The sequence below is a fragment of the Mesoplodon mirus genome, assembly GCF_964341445.2.
Source record: "Mesoplodon mirus genome assembly, chromosome: 12".
Classification (NCBI taxonomy): Eukaryota; Metazoa; Chordata; class Mammalia; order Artiodactyla; family Ziphiidae; genus Mesoplodon; species Mesoplodon mirus.
In genome coordinates, this window is record NC_138988.1 from 11,560,333 (window position 1) to 11,579,277 (window position 18,945).

The 18,945-nt window shown below is 46.5% G+C and overlaps 1 protein-coding gene across 1 annotated transcript in view; it reads right to left on the reverse strand.

Annotated features, from left to right (window-relative positions):
* ITPR1 (inositol 1,4,5-trisphosphate receptor type 1) overlaps positions 1 to 18,945 on the reverse strand; it is a 329,901-nt gene that overhangs the window by 24,982 nt on the left and 285,974 nt on the right. Inside the window, exons 51-57 of the mRNA XM_082638311.1 lie at positions 17,675 to 17,850; positions 13,047 to 13,211; positions 7,494 to 7,689; positions 6,089 to 6,181; positions 4,752 to 4,891; positions 4,007 to 4,172; positions 804 to 964 (exon numbers count right to left, since the gene is read on the reverse strand). Coding sequence (XP_082494437.1) covers positions 804 to 964; positions 4,007 to 4,172; positions 4,752 to 4,891; positions 6,089 to 6,181; positions 7,494 to 7,689; positions 13,047 to 13,211; positions 17,675 to 17,850 — 1,097 coding nt within the window. The remainder of the gene's footprint in view (positions 1 to 803; positions 965 to 4,006; positions 4,173 to 4,751; positions 4,892 to 6,088; positions 6,182 to 7,493; positions 7,690 to 13,046; positions 13,212 to 17,674; positions 17,851 to 18,945) is intronic.

Sequence of the window (18,945 nt, forward strand, 5' to 3'; positions counted from 1 at the left end):
CGTGTAGTCTTTCTTCCCAGCTCATGGTCCCCTCTCCTCAGTGAGCTGGTGTAAATCACAGACTCCCTGAACTTCACAATCCATGCCTCGTTGCTTTACCACACGCCCCTGAACGTTTCCATGAAGCTCAGAACCCCAGGGATGAAAGGACAGCTGGCCCGGGACCCCCAGAGCACACGCCTGGTGCCTCTACAAAGCCCTGCCTGAGAAGAGCGCTCTGCAAACCTGCGGCACCTTCCCCCTTCCCGGGCCACGGCGGTCACGCTCCCCATCAGCAAGAAGATTAAATTGGGACTCAGATTCCTCCATCATGTGATCCCTTCCTGATGATGAGCAAACTGTCTCCCAGAAAGGCTAGGCTGAGGCCAAACAGACCAACCAGGCTGAACTACACCGAGTGATCCTTTAAAAAATATACCGCTTAGAGACCAGGTCAGATACAAGGAGAAAAAACAGAAGAGGATCCATCATCAAGAACAGAGGCCAAATACATAGAGATGGGAAGGCGGGCTACAGAGCGAGATCTAGGTTAGAAGCCCAGCCCCGGTTAGGGCGGCCGTGCACTAATCTCTCTGAGCTGCAGGGCTTCCTCCTTTAACCTGGAGGTGACACCCCCTATCTGGGGCTTCTGAAGATCACCTGCAAAGACTCACGAAGCTCCAGAGACCAGCGCCCGGTCCGTGATAAGGGATCAGGAGACGCTGCCTGTTAGCTTCCCCACTGGCTCCCAGTACCATGCTCCGAGCTGAGGCCAGGCCGGCAGGCCGGAGGGTGACCTGCCTCCAGGAGCTCTTTCCGCTCACCTTGATCATTTCCGCCACGTAACTCTCAGGCCCCGTGTACTCTGTGGAGTCCTTTACTTTCACCAGGACGATGAAGCACAGGTAATGCCACATGTTGTGCTCCTCCTTGATGTGCTCTTCGAAGGTGACAGTCTTGTTGTCAAACTTGTCTCTTTCCAGGCCTAAAAGGAGACAGAAAGCCCCGGGTAAGCAGCCGCGGTGCAGAAAAACCCACGAGACAACTGCCCATACAGAGGAGGCTGTAGTTTCACTCCTGCCTTTATAAGGAGTTGGGTTCTGTTGGCATAATAAATGCATTCATTTTTGCATCATAGCAGGAAAACCCAGGCTGTGGGTCAGATGGACCTGGGCTTGAGTTCCACCTCTGCCACTGACCAGTCACTGTTTGGTGTCTCCATGTGCCTTAGCTGCCTTCTCAGGGGATGGGAAGACAACCATCTAGGTTCCAGGAGTGTGTGTGGCTTAAATGAGCATGGGTGTGACAGGCCCGTGCACACAGGCAACCAGTGAATGTGAAGTCCCTCCTCCCAGGTAAATGCCAAAAGGGAGACACGTTAAAAGGTTTGTGAGGAGACAGTGTAAGGACCAGAAGAACTAGACATACAGTTTAAACGCGAGCTGGTAAGTTTATATTTTGCAGAGGTATAGGTGAGCAATTCTGAAAATAGCTTCTGTGTATTCTTAGATTGAGCAAATAAATAAATATATGGTGATACTGGGAGTCAGATATCTAACTGTCAAAGAAGGGAGCACAAAGATGGAAAGAGAGAGAGACAGAATAAACTCTGATTGTTGAAGTGGAATTAGAGGTATGGGTGTGAACTCATCCCTTCTCATGTGTTTATAAAATAGATAGAGAACTGTGTGGATACATGTGTCCTCTAGATCTGTGCCCTAATTAGCCCTGGGAGCGGTGACACACCAAGAGGAATGAGCACACCCAGTCACCAGATCTTGGCTTCTAAATACCAGCCTCCGCTAAACAGAACCAGAGCTCTTTGGAGAAATGGCTGATACCAGGGCTGGGTCAGGGAAGATACAAGTTGAGCTTGCATCCAGAATATCTCATGGTGCTAAAAAAGTAAGAAAGTCCATAATAGATGGTGACATGGCAAAAACACAGAAGCCCACTTTGAAGGGGCTCTCAAAATCTGGGGCAATCTGAGCATCAGAATAAATTATGACAGTAAAGGATTATATAACCCATTGAATTAACTAAAAATACACAAATCCATTGTGTTACAAATACAAAAGTACAAATATACACAGGGAAAAGAGAAAGTTATTTCTTAAAGTAAAAAGCCAATTAACAAATGTAGAAAGAATAAAGTAAGAAAATCATCATTTGGCAAACATCACAATCACAGACTCAGGAAAAAACTAGATGCAAAAACTGGTGAGTTAACATTTAATTTGAGAAATAATGGGGTATTTACGTTGCCTCAAAGTATCTCCTCATAAAATGGTTCTCAATTACAAAGAGCAGAAAAGTAACTTCAGTGGAGAAACAGGGCAACTACCAGCTTAACCAAAGGATCAGAGTTAATACAACCAGTTATAAGATGAACTGGCATCAGGTACCTCCTGATATGATGCACTGAGGAGAACACAGCATTCCTTTGATGTTCCTATAAAAAAATGCATAATCTCAATCTTACTATTAGGAAACATCGGAAAATCCCAAACCAAGGGACATTCTGCAAGATAACTAACTTTTATATGCTTCAAAAATGTCAATGGGGCTTCCCTGGTGGCACAGTGGTTGAGAGTCCGCCTGCCGATGCAGGGGACACAGGTTCGTGCCCCGGTCCGGGAAGATCCCACATGCCGCAGAGCGGCTGGGCCCGTGAGCCATGGCCGCTGACCTGCGCATCCAGAGCCTGTGCTCCGCAACGGGAGAGGCCATTAACAGTGAGAAGCCCGCGTACCACAAAACAAACAAACAAACAAAAATGTCAATGGACTGAATTCAACACATGACCTGGGACTATCATTTGCTCTAAAGGACATTATTGGGATAAAGTGTGAACTCTGACTAGGATCTGTAGATTAAGTAAGAGCATTACATCCTTGTTAACTTCCCAATTTTGATAATTATATTGCATATATATAAGAGAAGGGTCCTATCTTTAGGAAATATATAGCACTGAAATAGGGATAAAGGGGCATTGTGCCAGCCACTCTCAAACTGTTCAGAAAAATAGTGTGTGTGTGAATAAAGAAAATGAAGGAAAAGTTGAACATGTGAGGAACTGGGAGAAAGAGTATTAGAAATTCTCTGTACTATTCTTATGACTTCTGAACTGGAATTCTGTCAAAACGGAAAGTTTTAAATGGTTTTAAGGGGGCAAAAAGCTAAGATCTTAAGCTTTTAAATGGAAAAATGATCATTCTTTGAGTAGACACACCAGTAGGAAATTTATGTATTTAGTAACTACATTATGAACAATCCTGAAATGACTACTCAGCTCCCAGATTCCTACATGATAAATCTGCATTTACATGTATTTCCTTGTAGTTGTATAGAAAATGATATCTCTGGCACCCCATGCACCTCCCTTATGTAGCAGTTTACTACTTATCATTAAGTGCCTACACAGTGCACGCGCTATGCTAGGCATGTTTCATAAACTAGCTCTCCTAAGTCCCAAGATAAGGCAGAGAAGTACATATTATTGTACCCATTTTACAGATGAGCAATAAAGGTTCAGAGATGTGAAGTGACTATACCATGGTTACACAGCTAAGTGGCAGAGGTTTAATCAGAAACCAGGTCTGACTCCCAAGCCCAAGCTCTGAACATTTTCACTAGATGCTCTTAGAGGACTCTATTTCCACTTAAAACCTGTTACCATCTGCAGTAAAGACATCCACAGGCTGGAGGTGGAGGAAAGATCTCCATTCTGGTTACTTAGAATGGGAACAAGAGATGCTCTGGCAGCCCAACAACCATGAGACCCTGAGACACACAGATTTCAAATGATGTACGATGATGTCTCTGCTAGCCCAAACTTCATTTCTTAAAACCAACCGGCAAGTGCTGCACTGAGTCCACGGGCACTCCAGATACTCCCCAGCAGAACAGATCAGAGGCCTGCTCAGTGCCAAGGGCAGGCAGGGACACTGGAGAACAGCAGCGGCCCTTCCCACGGGGAGTCTGGGCACCCCCAGCCACTCGGCAAAAGCCAGGCTGCACCACTCACCGCAGATAAAGCACGTGGTCTTTAAGATCTCTTCCTTTTTCTGCTTTTCACTCCTCAGATCGGCAAAGGTGTCAATGATGACCCCGAAAATCAGATTAAGGACAATGATGATGACCATGAAGAAGAACAAGAGGTCATAGATCACTCGAGCAGCAAAGAGGGGCTCCTGGAAAAGAGGCGCCTCTGTCAGTGGATTATTCCCTGTCCCCAGCGCTTGGGTCTGCAGAGCTCAGGGCAGAAGGAGGGAACTTGATGCATCCAAGTCCGAGGTCCCAGCCCTCCTGGCCCACCCCAACCCCCAGCAGCGCCGTGTGCTTCGTTCGGCACGTTACATTGGGCGTCAAAGTGTAAAAGCCACAAATGCGGCTCTTTTCACACCCGCTGTGTATATTGTGAGTTCTCCAAGTGGCACGTGGCACGTGCCCGAGAGCGGCTTCCTGGGATCTAAGGGGTTTACAAATGTGTTCATGCAGGCCAGACCTGGCCGCCGAAGGAAGGAATCGCTTCAATACACGGAGAGGAGAGCAGAAGCTGCCCCCTTCTACGCCGGGGCTTCCTCCTAGGGCTGCAACTCGACGGTGACCGGAGAGGAAAGCAGCCCTGAGCAGCTGGCTCCGCACGCACGTCTCCTCCTCACCGCTCCCAGCTCTGCCTCTGTGTCTCCGGTTTACACTGGAGCCCACTGCGTGGTGCTCTCACCACCCACCCCGCCCCCCTGCTCTTCCTTCCCCTGGGGCGCAGCTACCTCTTTGGATGGCTTCCTGAGCACATCGCCCACTCCGCCCCCGCTCCGCAGCCCGTGACTCAGCACTGTGACGATGCACATCAGTAGCGTCTCACACGTGTGCTCTTTATCTTGCTCCGTCTCTTCTGCAGGGACCCGCTCTGCGAACACGGCAGGTCGTGAGAGATTTGAAACGTGAGTGAAAAGAGATACCGGGATTTGGAGATCATGCTTCCTGAATGCCACCTCACCAGCTGACAGACAGGAGCCAGAAAGAATAAAAGAAAGGAGTCGAGCATCCAAAGCTTTCTTTTTCACCAGTTTTCATCACTAAAACTTGCTAATTTCTCAAGCCCAGAATTGCCCTTCCCTCTAGGAAATCTAAAATATTCCCTATCGTTTTCAGATTTTAAACTACAGTGTCAGCTCTGAACAGGCGCTTGACCTTAGGTAAGTCGCTCAGTACTCTGGGTGATAAGCATCTCCCCTCTCAGCTCAGGGCCCAGGTTCCTCAGCGGGGATAGTGTAGGGCTAAATCCAGCAACATGTTTACAGTTGGTCCTCTGAATAAATCGCTTTAAACTGGAAACTGTCCATTCTTACTGGTTTTTGGAGGAAGAACTTGCTGACCGCCCTGTTCTTTTCTCCAGCTGCAGTGAGAATGGTCTTGCTAAAACACCAATCTCATCGTATCACTCCCCTCTCAACAAGCTGGATCATCCTTTAGGTAAGCTTTGACCCCCTTAGCCTGACATGTAAGACCCTTCATGATCTGGCCCTTTGTCGACCTCTCTGGCTTCACTTCTTCCGGCGGCTCTCCTTCTTCAGGATCGGTATCTCCCTAAACACGCTGTATCTACATCCAAGCCTTTAGGCATGCTGTTCCCTCCAACAGGAATATCGACCCCTCCTCCTTCGCCCAAGATTCTACTGTTTTCGTTCGGCTGTCACCTCCTGGGTGATACTCTTCCTCCAGTATTAGGCTGGGTGCCTATCTTCTATATTCCATCCTTATTCTCAGCACTTAGCATCCTATCTAGTAACCACCTCTTTGCCCACCTCCCTCTCCCCCCGCCCCGACCCTGCCACTGTAGTATTATATCTTAGAGTACAACACAGTCCCTGGCAAATAGTGGGCACTCAGTAAATACTGGCTGAGTCAATGAAGCAGCTATTTTTCTTCCCACATAGCCTTCTTTCCCCCGCTTCATCCCCCTCCTCTCTCCCAGCCCTTCCTCTTTGCTACTGGCCTTACTTCTGAGCAGTGAGTCTGCTTTCATCTGCTTCCAATGTCATGTGCACCATCTAAGCCTCTGGGGGGAGCCTGGCACTAACGTGGTAACGCTGCGAGGTCCTACCTTCTTTGGGTGCCGGAGAGGAGCAGTTCTCCCCAGTCTCCACCCTACACACGTCAGAGTACAGGAACTCGCTTGCCAAACTCTCACTGGCTTCTGGAGAGAGAAGGAAATTTTATGATGAACAATCTGGCAACATATGGTTAAAATGTTTGAAGTCCCCAATTCACGGCTGATTAAACAATTCTTTACATAAATAACACCCGACAAGCCTGCATATAAATTCAAAGCAGAGATGCAATTTACACTTTCATTTGGTGATCTGTATGGGAAAAAAGCCAGAAATGTCAATTCCTGTAAGCTTACTAGAAATATCGCACTTAAATAGCACCTCTCCAACTTTAAAGACAAACAGCTGAAACTCTTCGACAAATACTACTGAACATACAGACTCCAGCAAGATTTATAACAAGTCTGCATGAGAAGCAGGAGTGGAAATCTGAGGTCCAGATCAGTTTAGTTCAGAACCCTAAGATGGTTGGCAGTGAATGCCATTTTGAGTGTCAACTTGGAGGCTGGAGTTATATGCCAAGAATGCAGCATTTGGGAGGGAGAAAAAGGCTGCCTGGCTTAGTTACAATTCTAGTTTGTTCCTTGGACTCAGGGCGCCTGGCTACCAGATGAAAAACCAGTAATATTTCACTTACTAGTGTCAAGTATTTTAATTGAGGAAAAAGGCACTTGGGTATCACTCAAGAATATGTATCTCTCTCTCAAAAGAGGAAATCTCTTGTTTTTTCTATAAATTAAAATCATATAAGCTCACTGTAAAACTTGCACATTGTTAAAAAAGAAAAAAAAAAAAAAAGCCCCAGAGACAGCCAGTGATTGCAGTTTGGGGGTATATTCTTCTATATTTTATAAGACATATATGAGCTTTTTAATTAAAAATAAAAATCTACAGATCCTATTGTAGTTATTCTTCTGCAATTTCCTACCATATCTTGGGTACTTTTCCATGAAGGTTTATAAGGATGTACCATATCTGCAGGGTTCACCACACCATGGATGAACCACACTCTAATGAAACACTCCCTTACTTTGAGATTGCTTCCAATGTCACACTGCAATGAACATACTTCTGTACACATCTGTTTCCACATTTTTTTTTAAAGGATAAATTCCTAGAGGTAGATTTACCAAGCCAGAGGGATGCATACTCCTATGCTTTCAATATACATGGTCAAACTGTTTTATGAAAATGTTGTACTAGTTTAAAATAGGACTTTAGTAAATAAATTCAACGTAGCATCTGGACACTCACACTTAGCACTGACACATCATACTGCCCTTTGAATGAAGTGAGCGTTAGGGAGATACCTACATTGCCAAAGTCATCATTTTTAGTTCAGTTGTAATCAGGAAATACTCCTTTAATATTAAAAAACTCAGAAGATCCCAAACCCACCTGGAAGAGCGGTTTCATTGGGCAGCCTATCTACTTCCAAGATGAAGTCATCCTTGAAGAAAAGGTAGCCCACTATTGAGAACAAGTAAACCAGGATCAAAGCCAGGACCGCCGTCAAGATGATGGACCGTCCGTTGCGAGTGACGCTTTTAATGACATTAAGCAGAGTCTCTTCTCTGTACACTAAGTCAAAAAGCTTTAAAAACAAACGAAAGGACAACAATGGGACAATTTTAAGAAGCCTCTATATTAGATGGACATCAGTATCCCCTAATGACAACTTTATAATGATTTATAAAGAATTTACCCTTCCGGAAACTCAAAAGCATTATACTCTTAACGTGTTACACCTGCCTGTGTTAACAGTGAAAACCGAGATGGTAAAAATAAGGAAAAACAAATATAGAGAAGGAGGGTGGGAAACAATAGCAATTTCAAGTTGTTTACATGTAGCTTAGAGGTCTTGGGAATAGAGAAAATACAGGCTGTACCAGTGAGCTGCAGAGGACAAGGGGGAGGAAAGGGATGAGGGGCCTGGTATTCATTTAGGGATTATTCACTGCACTTCTATTAAGGGCCAGCCACTCTGGATATGGGACTGGCTGACCTGCAATGGGCCAGGCCAGGGAGCAGGGACTCTGGAGTGGACAGAGGTTCAAACCTCAGCTCAACCGCTTGCTACCACCAGGACCAGGTACTACCCCCTTCCTCTCGGAGCCTCAGTTTCATCATTTGCAGACTGGAGGAGAGAGACTTATTGTAAAGAATAAATAGACAATGTATATACAGTGCTTAGCATACAGTCATACTTATGTGCTGAGTAAGTCCACAATTGATGGTAATTATCATTAAATTCCTGACGAAGAGACTGGGCCAAGGTCACACAGGTAGCACACAGCAGGGACGCTGGCGGTGGTAACACGCCAGGAAGCCTAAACCCTTCCTATGGCCCTGGTGGGGCAGAGACCCCCTGCGATTCACAGCGGGTTCACCATCTTGGTGCGCCCTCTGTCCAAGGGGCCTGCGCTTTGCAAGAACTTGGCTTCATAAGAAAGGGAGGCTCCCTGGAGGTACTCAGAGGTATGGGAGACCAGTAGCTGGTTTTCTAGGAACTACAATCTCAGATATTTGGCTGGAGGGCTGGCGGAGAGCCATGAGAGAAGAGATGCATGGTGCTATTCTGGACCTGGGGGGACTAGCTTTCATACGGCCTCTGTGTGGACATCCGATCCTGTCCTGAAGGTCCTGCTTCCACCGTGGCTTTGGGGAATGACTGTGCACAGCCAAATGAGTCAGGGGACAAGGGTGTGAATCCTGACTCTGCTTTTAACTTGTTGCAAGCTGTTGATCGGGCCATGAGACCTCTCTGGACCTCAGTCTCTGCATTGGTAAAATCAGTGGACTGAACTAGCTCATCTCCGAGTCCCTTCCAATACAGAATTTTACGTCTGAGTTCATCGTCTGCTCAATTAGCCTCTCTGCCTCCATGAGGCCAGTCTGTGTCCTGAGACCAGTGTGAAGGGCACCGGGCAAAGGAGGACACTTAAAAGGAAGCAAGGAAGAGGCCTTTACTCGATACAAGAGTACAAAGGCTAATGTTGCTGTTAAGGTTGGTTAAATATTTTCCAGCAACCCACCATGAAGCAGCAAGTAAGAGCAACTTCAGACAACAAATGACACTTGTTTTCTGGGGCTAAGAACTGCAGAGATTATACAGCCCCCAAATCACTGAAATGACAAGTAACTTTTTCCTTTTCATTTAGCTATAATTTCTGATTTTAAAACAATGGACATATATCACTTAATAATAAGGAAAAACTTTCTTCTAATTAGAAAATTAGACAAGTTCAATGGAGAAAACTTTGAAAACGCAAAAAAGCACAAAGAAAAAACAAAAATCCCTAATAACCCCAATATCTATAGACATTTACTCAACAAATTCTCTCCTTCTGACCTTACTACATAATTGAAAAAAGTGTAAGTATGCATACGTATTTTTACAAAAATATTATACCGTAAGCTGGCATACAGTCCGCTTGCTTGGTAAAAAGAATCATGAACATTTTCATGTCAAAAAGATCACCTAGTTAAAGTACCTGCCTGGATGATAGCCTGATTGACAAACTCAGAAACTCTGTGAGGGTGTGATCAAAATAGATAGTTTTTCAAATCTAAGTAAATAACTATCATCACAGCTCTGGTTAAAAATAAGCAGTGGTCTGACTTTCTGGATAATACCTTTTCTGTCTTCCTTCTGGTACTTTCACTCATTTTAGATTAGAGATTATTCGAATATGGTCCTGAGGTATTTATAGTCTCTTGATTTTGGGCAATATAGCTGCCACCTGTGTCTATATTTAATAAAAAGAACAATTAGATCTATTTGATTTCTGAGACCGTTTTCATTTTATATCCATGGATCTTTGTTAAGGAAAGTTTTACTTCATTATGTTTTTAAGCTTTGTTTCTGTTATAATTTTTTCTGAGGAAAAGACTAATAAACCTTATGTCAGTTTCCAAAAAAACATGATCACCTAGTGTTCCAGTGTATGGAAACACCACAGTCTACTCAACCAATATCGTTTCCTTTTTTAAACAGTCAAGATGTTTTCAATTATATATCATTAAAAGTAATGCTGTGATGAACACCTCTGCATGTACCTGTATATATACCTGTCCAGTTATATCTTTTTGGCAAGTTTCCAGAAATGGAACTGCTGGGTCAAATATTACAACACAATATTGCTCCACTGCTTTCTGGAAAGGCTGTACCGATTTACCCTTACCACTGTTAGAGAACGAGGCCCACTTTAGCGCACTCTCACTAGAAGTGGGCACGATCCTGCTTCTGAACCTTTCCCAACATTACAGGTACCACACGGGGTCACGCTCGTGTTTTAATCAGTATGTCACTGTTTGACATTAGGACACTTCCACGTTTACTGACCATCTGAATTTCTCCTTTTCTTACCTGCCTGCTAACGAACTTTGCACACTTTCATCTTGGGATGTTAATCGTTTGCTAAGGACACAACTTGAATGCAGGCTTGGGACCGGGTTCAGCCAGTCTCGGGGTGAACTTCAATTAGGCCACAGTCGCCCACTCTGCCTTTCCGCCCTGCCGGTGTAGAGCTTTCACGTGACATGTGGGTTTTCCCTGCTAGAGGTCTCTCTTCAATTCCTTCCTGTCACAGGCTTTCCTCACTTGTGGGATCATGTGAACGGTTTCAGTATTTTGTCTGTGGTTCCCAACAGACACGTTAAATACTGCTTTTGACACCAAAAGGAACACATCACTTGAAGTCACAGAAAGTCAAGGCCCAGATGGCTTAGAAACCCTGCAGAAGCACCTATAAGAAGCGGCCAACCCCAGTCTCATTTGACCCTGGTCAGTCTTTCTCCAAGTGCACTGAGCCGAGGTAGAAGCACCAGGAGCTCGGAGCCCCTCTGATCCTTCTGTGACAGGTGAGGGACGGGAAGGCAGGCACGCAGACTGCAATGTGAAATACCGGTTTCACCGAAGCAGGGACTTTTTCACAGGCTCAAATGAAAGGCAGCTCAGGGCCGTGCTTAAGCACTTAGACCCGGGGGTCAACAGAGCTGCGTCGCTGTCGTGGTCTCTGCCCCTGACTTGTGGCGCGACTCTGGGCAGGTGCCTGCCTCACCAGGCTCCACCTGGCCGGTGGTAATTTGCAGAGTTCGTCCGCCTCAAAGGTGGTCGTGAGGGGGGACAGAAAGAGCACACAGGGAACAGTAAGCGACAGTAACTATTCTTTTCTACACTGTGAGGCCCGTGAGGGCTGGGACGACACTGCGTCGTCTCACCGTGACACCCACCACGTCTAGTTCTGGCATCGGCTGGCACTGCCAATGACCAAAAGACGACCATTTGATGAACAGAAAAAGAAACAGAGCCAACGGGACATAGATGGTCGGAAAAGTCATTCTCTGCCAGGGCGAGATGGCACTGAAGGGGACTCCCCTACCTCGTGGGAGAGACCCCTCAGCAGGGGTGGGAGAGACCCCGACTCAACTCTGCCCCCCCACTGAGAGAGGACAGGAATTTGTCAGGTTCCGGACTTGAGCCTCCCAGACTCACAAACAGGAACCCCACCCAGGGGTGTTACTGCATGAGACAAAAAGGCTTAGAAATATACACAGAGCTCTAAAGATCTCTGATAGAGAGCGACCAAAATAGGGCACGTAATGGCCATCACAAGTGTACCCAGAGACCTCTTTGCCTAAAACCTCAAAGTACGACCAGACCTATTTTAAAATGAGGGAAACGAATCCATATCCATATCCCGCAGTCTGCCAACAGCCACCACTAAAGGAAGGAGCTAATCCTGGAGGCCTAAGTGGTGCATCCTTGATGGTGTTTGGCTGGGAGAGGGGAGACAGGATGACAGAGACGGTAATAACAGCCAGCCATCGCTCAGCATTTCTGTGGCGGTGCTGTTCTCAGACCCTGACACGCGAAGTAGCAGAAAATCCCTATGATGGCCCTGCCAGGAAGTGGACTGTTCTCCCCATTTCATAGATGGGGAAACTGAGGCACAGAGCAGTTAAGTCACCAGCCCGGAGACCACATGGACGGCAACTCCTGGAAGTGCCTTCCTTGCTCTGCTTTTTGCAAGTAAATCCCTCGTCGTTTCTTTTTTTTTTGGCTGCACCATGCGGTTTGTGGGATCTTAGTTCCCCAACCAGGGATCGGACCTGCACCCTTGGCAATGAAAGCGCACAGTCCTAACCATTGGACTGCCAGGGTATTCCCAAGTCCCTCGTCTTAAGTCAACCCTTAGGCCTTGATCATTTTTTATCATCTGAAACATTCTAATACTTCTTCTATTCCCTTTATGGGTGGTTTTGCTCGCAGAAAGGTCAGTTTTATGCTTCCTGTCGTTTGACATAGGTACAATGAAGTGGGTTTTTATCTACAACTCTACAGGTCAAGATTCCCTGTAATGACAGGAGAATAAGCAGATAGAGGTCTGTCATTTAAAAACCTGCTCAGGGGGAAAATAATGGAAAATCAAGACATTTAACCACTCGGCTCAGACTGGAACACAACTTCTGTTGAAAAGGTCTCCTGGATCAATAAATCTAGCAAGCTCATTGTCATGGGTCTTGGGTCTTTGAAAATGGCTCCTGTTCTTATTGGCACTACATGTTTTCACTGGAAAATGGATCCCATGAGAACTGTCAGAAGGTGATAGTCACAAAAACATTCTCCTTGTAAGTGCTGGCTGAGGCCAAGAAATCAGACAGACAAAGGTGCACATGGAGGCAACATCTCCTGACCCAGATGGCGGGCATCATCTATCATCATGATCATGCAGTGTGATCGTGCACCTCCTGGGTTCCTGATAGCTGACCTGCTCCCTGGGTAGCTTTCCTCTCCAGATGCCCCAAACGCTGTGTACAGGGCGGGCTATGACCTCGCAGACCAGGCACACCAGTCACCATGAAAAAGAGGGGTCTGTGAGGGGAGGAACGACAGAGGATGCTCTCCTAGTTGCCCACATGTAAAATCTTTCAACACCAGCAACTCACCAGCAAACTGTAGAAGAATTCATGGACGAAGAGCCCCATGGCGCAGATCAGCAGATATAGCAAATGATAAAGGAACTCAACATCCAGAACCATGGCTCGGTAGCCTCTGGTGAATGTTCCACAGTTGCCCACAAAGCTCATCAGAAAGATGATTTTATTGCAGACCTGACAACAATGACAGCAACAGTCAGATAAGCACGGACCAGGCCGAACTCGAGACTCTTCACGGGAGCCGAGGGCAGTTTGCCCCCAAGCGCCTCTCAGCGCCTGTGCCCAAACCAAAGCTTCCTTTTGCACCCAGGGCCCACCGAACGCGCGGAGAACTGTTCTGCGGATCAAAGTCATTTCATTACTTTGCTTTTCAGGCATACTGCAAGTTAATGTGACAGTCAAATAACTTCATGTGCAACACTAATCAAGTGGCATTTGTAAGTGACACAAACAAAATTAACACATACTGAAATTATGATTTTCAAGATGAGATATGAATCATTTCTAACATCCTTACATGAGTTAGTCAAACGCAGAAGTCACCTCAATCCACGAACCCTGTGATCAGCATGATTAAAAGTGTTTTCTAACTTTCTGTTACATTCTAGGCATTAGAGGGTTGCCATTTAATGAGAAGCAGCCAGCTCTTGTCATCCACTGCTCCTAATTTTACAGGGAAAATGAGAATTCTCTTGGGGTGGGCAGGGGAAAGTAAGTGACTTCTGGATGAGTTCTATTCCCCTGCCCCCTTTCTGGGAATAACTTCTTTTTTTTTTTTTTTCTTTTGGTGATGAAAGTTAAATTTATTGTGGTATTCATTTTGTAACTCATATACGTATCAAATCAAAATGTTGTACACCTGAAACTAATACAATATTATATGTCAATTACATCTCAATAAAAAGTTAAAAAATTATGAAAAGTATGTAACCTTATTAATAAGCAAAGAAATGTGATTTTCCTGATTTCTTCCTTTTCATAAACTCATATTTCATTGAAATAGTCATATATATACGGTAAAAGTAATAGCATTTTTTCCCAATAGCATTAAAGAGTATAAAGAATAAATGTAAGTCTCCCTCCCAACCTATACTATCAGACCCCCTCCCACTCTCCAAGAAGACTACTCTTGTCCCCCAGAAGGAGCCACACTGGGACCTCGTAAAGTGCCAACGCTTGGTCCTTCTTGGGTTGGGAATAACTTCTATTTTTCCTCTGGGAATCCATCCCTTCCCATGTATCGGTCCTTGAGGTCTGGGTGGGGCTCCATCCTGGCCAGTCGGAATTATGGCAATCCCCTGGCGACGACTGGTTCACGGATAGGCACGTGACCAAATAGAGTCAATGACACCCACTGAGATCCTTCCTGGGACTGCAGCATAAGGCAACTTTGTTCTTTACCCGACCTTGGACCTGACAGAAGGTGAGCTCTGAGGCTGCTGGCATCCATCCTGCATTACCATGGAGCCCAAGCGTACCACCAGCACCGAACCAAAAGAGAGGAACTGAGCCCTGACGCTACTGTCCAGCCTCCTGAATTCAGCTACACCTGAAGCCAGGGCCTAGGATTCTCAGTCACATTTTCTCCTTTGCTTGTATTAGCGTGGATTAGGTTTTCTGACCCCTGCAACTGAAGGCTGACCTACTGTACAACAGAGTCCCACCTTTGAGAGAAACCCCATGACCGAAGTCTGCCTATAGCAAGATGCTGCTAGAAAAACCTGAATCAGGAGAAAGGTGGGGAGAATGCGCTTCGGCTGCACTTGGTAAAACCATCTCCTGCTACCCAAGGTAGCTTGGCCACAGGTGCTGGGGAAGCGGTGCCAGTTAATCTGGTGGGTCAGTGCAAGCGAGCTTCTCGGCAATCAGATAAGGGGGGAAGCCAACACCCACGGAGAAGGTTCGGCTTTCGCAGACAGGCTAACCTTTCAATCCACCAGGTCTTTTTCTTCTAATATTCTAAACTTTGCCAGTGTAGGGTCTTTTTTTAGGGTGAGAAAGCATCATTCATTCTGAAAGAACTGTGTTGCTGGGGTTTCAGAGAGGGGAAAAAAAAAAAAAGGCCACGCGCTGGTTGACATTCCAGGACCCCACACCAGCCCAGGCACCTGCGGTATTAACAACAGAGCAGTCCACTTCACCGGAGTCCACTCTCCCCTTTAACTTCCGCCCCCGTTTTCTCTGTTGCTTCACCAGCAACTGTCTCCTATTCATGGTCTTAGTCTGCTGTCCCCACTTCCTACGGACCCCACTTTGGTTAGTGTCAGATGTGGCTTTTGGTCCCAGCTCTCTACTGCAGCAGCTCTCCCCACGTCCCCAGGGATTCTCCAGGGCACACACAGCCGTCTTGCCCTGTCCACTCCTAGCACCCAACCCCAGCTCCTGCAGCACCCTTCTCACCACCGTCCCTGCACGTGGCTGCCAGGATACCACCCTGGGCTGTTTCCCCAGCTCTTAGATCTCCAACATTCCTTCACTGTGTGTCCACAGCTGCTATTCCTTCTCCCACTGCTGCATGTAAACGTTCCTCTTTTGTTATCCCCTCTGAGTAATTGTTTACTGTTTCAGCTCCCCCACCCCACCCCCCACCCCCGATTATGAATGGTCATTAATTATCCAAACGGAGTCTTTCTCCCAACTGATTTATGTTAAAGAGAAAATTATGGAATGATCAAAGGCCAGAGAAACAAAAGAATTAACTCGCAGAAGACAACCTCTAAAATACTGAGTGTTTTTTCCTTTTACTTGTTTCTCCTGTATTTCTTTCTTAAAAAGCTTCCTCTCACTGCAGGTGAAGCCTGCATTTCCTGCTTCAGCGCTGATGGGGCTCTGTCATTCTGGTCATGCCCGATTTCCAAACATCAGACCCAACATTAATAGCTTGTCTTGTTACCCCAAGCCCAGTGAGCCAACAATTTTGGTCTATTTTCACCCTGAAAACCAGGTCCTGCATGACTTCGTTTTAGCTGGAGGCATCATTCTTCTCCCAGCCTCCCGTGACTAAAAACCTGGAGTTATACTTGCCTCCTTCATCACCCAGTCAAGACAGTGATACCTTCTTTGCCTGGAGAAAAGGACCCAGACCAAGCCCCGCACTGCTTTCAGGCTAAGGCTCAGACCCTGCGCCCACCACGTGTCACTGTTCCCTCCGAAGCTCTGACATGTGTACCTTCCTTCTTCTCCGTTATGACCAAGATGCAGGCTCGTCACACGTAACTGAAAGCCCTGCTAGAGGCCCTAACTGGTCCCCCAACCCCCTGCTCAAATCCGTGTATATTCATGCCACTACCAAGGGAATTTTCTCAACCACTGAATTGAGAAAAACCCTGAATCATTTCCCACTATTGGGAATAGAATTTCCCAACCTATATTCTATACAACACTAATTCCAAGTGATACTTTACAAAAAACGTGGGCAAATAAGTTCGGGAAACACGAATACCCAGTGTCCCTTTCTTACAGATTCATAACCCGTATCAGCATGTTAAAGTCTCAGAAATGCTGCCGTGAAAAACCTTTCATGTTGCTTAACCCAGCATTTCGCGCATGGATTTGACCAAGGAACGCTCTTTTCACCTACGATTTATCAACTTGGAACACGCTGCCCTGGAGGATGAAGCCCCAGTGCGTCTTCCTGAAATGCAGGGCCCAGGTTCCCTGTACAGGATCAGGCCCTACGTGTCAGTACGTGAGCCACAGAGGAGGTGAAGCACAACGGGTGGCCGTCTCCTGAGCAGGCCCGGGCTCCCCTCGCCACTGTGGCCTGTGGGGAAGATGCTCCGCTCAACCCCTGCTTCCTGGCCCCACTGTCTCCATTCTTTAAGACAAAACTTCAGCCCTGCCCCCTTCTCCCCTAGCGCCCTTGCTGCCTCTGCCATCTGAACAGCCACTGGGGGACATTTATGATTGCCCTCAATTACTGGGTTCACCTTTTTTGCAGTATCACTTCCACTTTTGAACAGTGACCTCAGTTTCCTTATACACTCAGGGCAGAAACCTCTGGAAGGCAGTTTTAGATCCCCACATGTCCCAATTTGTTCCTTTTTTTCACCAGGAAACCTCTCCAATTTATGGCTTTATATCAGCTGTGTCCATTTCCTAGGAATTCCGCAGATGGAGCTGGCACCTACCCGTCCACAGCGGTGAAACAGCATTTCCAAATGTCACTACTGACTTTGAGGTGACTCTCCTTGATTCTCCTCTTACCTCTCCCCCTGCTCCATCTCTGTCAACAGTTCCTCTTGCTTCTCTGCGGTCCTCACCAGAACTGGGTGCTGTGTTAACATTCGGTCATTTGACTTACTGGCTCAAATCTCTCGTCCTAGCACACCTTTGACCTGATTGGCAAAACTAACCCAGATCTCAACTTCTCTCCCTTTGTCTGCCTAATTCTGAGAGGAATATTCCCTGAAAATGAGACTGCCGGTGCCCGGAGAGTACGTTAAGAGGTTCACCGTCTCGTGAGGAGGGGAAGAGGGAGACGGCCACCCGCAGCTCTCCTTGCTTCCACTATTTTAACAGTTGACCCAGATAATATTTTTCGGCACCGGAAGCACAGGCCAAGATTCTGGAGAGGACGGAAGGCATTCCTACTTGTATGTAAACAAAAAAGTGGCGATGAAGGTATTCATACTTACGTTGAAAGCTCCCAGAAGAAACAACGTGGGTTGTAACCCGACCGAAAATATCAACCGGAGAATTGTGGAAGCGATTAAGGCCCGGATGCCGTGGGGCTTGGGGAGGGCAATGACAATGGCCAGAGATATGAGCATGGCTGTCCACAGCAGCCCTGACCAGTGTGGCTCCAAGGTTCCTGGAAAGACAAGGCAGGGCTCTCAGAGATCAGAGCTTTCACCGGGTGCAGGTGACAGTCCAAAACAGGTGTAACGTCACTTTCTTCAACCACCTCTCTGGCCTCATGTGTCCCAACCCTCACGTCCAGTTCTCTGCCCCAGACGTAACCAATCACATCCATGTTTTCTTACCTGCAAGCCTTCTACTGATACATGTTCCTTCTACCTGGGAAATTCTCTCCCTTTCCCACTCGTGTTAAGTCTTAGCTTCGATGTCACCTCTTCTAGGAAGTCTCCTCCTCACAAAACATGCCACGTGCTCCTTCCTTCTCTGATTCTTGTACCCCTGGTCATCCCTAGGGGACACTGTTCTCTAGCGGTCACTGCCCCCTCCCTAAACCCCATCCCCACCAGACTCCAAATTCCCCAAGGGAAGCACTGGGCACCCAGTAGGCACCCATCAAATGAGTTTGTTCCATGAGCAAAACTCATACATGTGTCACACTTTACTCTTAGGGGAGGCAAGCTGGAAGAATAAACTTCTAATTTCTATTAAAAGTATGCTAAGGAAAATTGCAGGTCCCCTGCCTGCATCCGATTTCTTCAAGGCAAGGAGGAAGGCAACTTCCGTATCATTAGCATCATCCTACAATTAGATTATCCTTGTAGTCAAAGAGCTTCTACCAGTTTTTGTCATCTCTTGCTATTGCAAGTTCTATTTAGAGTGTCCCACGAGACGGCTTGGTTATATAACATGAGCCAACAGGGCTAAAAATAAGGTTCTGTAAAACACTCATTAAAAAAAAAAACACCCCTATTTCAAATGCTGTCACATTTTGAGTTTCCTTCAGATGTAAACAAGTAGCACTACATGATTAAGGCCACTTATATAAAGGAGTTTCAATTCTCCAGAACTGCCGGGATTGAAGCGCCGCCCGGGAAAGAGACGCCCTGGCAGGTTCCAGCTCTTCCACGAGCCTGCTGGCTGTCCTAGTTCATTTCGTCCACACCTGCTGAGACTCACTTTCTCTCTGAAAACGGTTCCCCTAACCCCAGCCACCTACCTCTTCCCTTTGGATATCCTTCAAAGGTAAACCTCACTAGGAATGGGCACC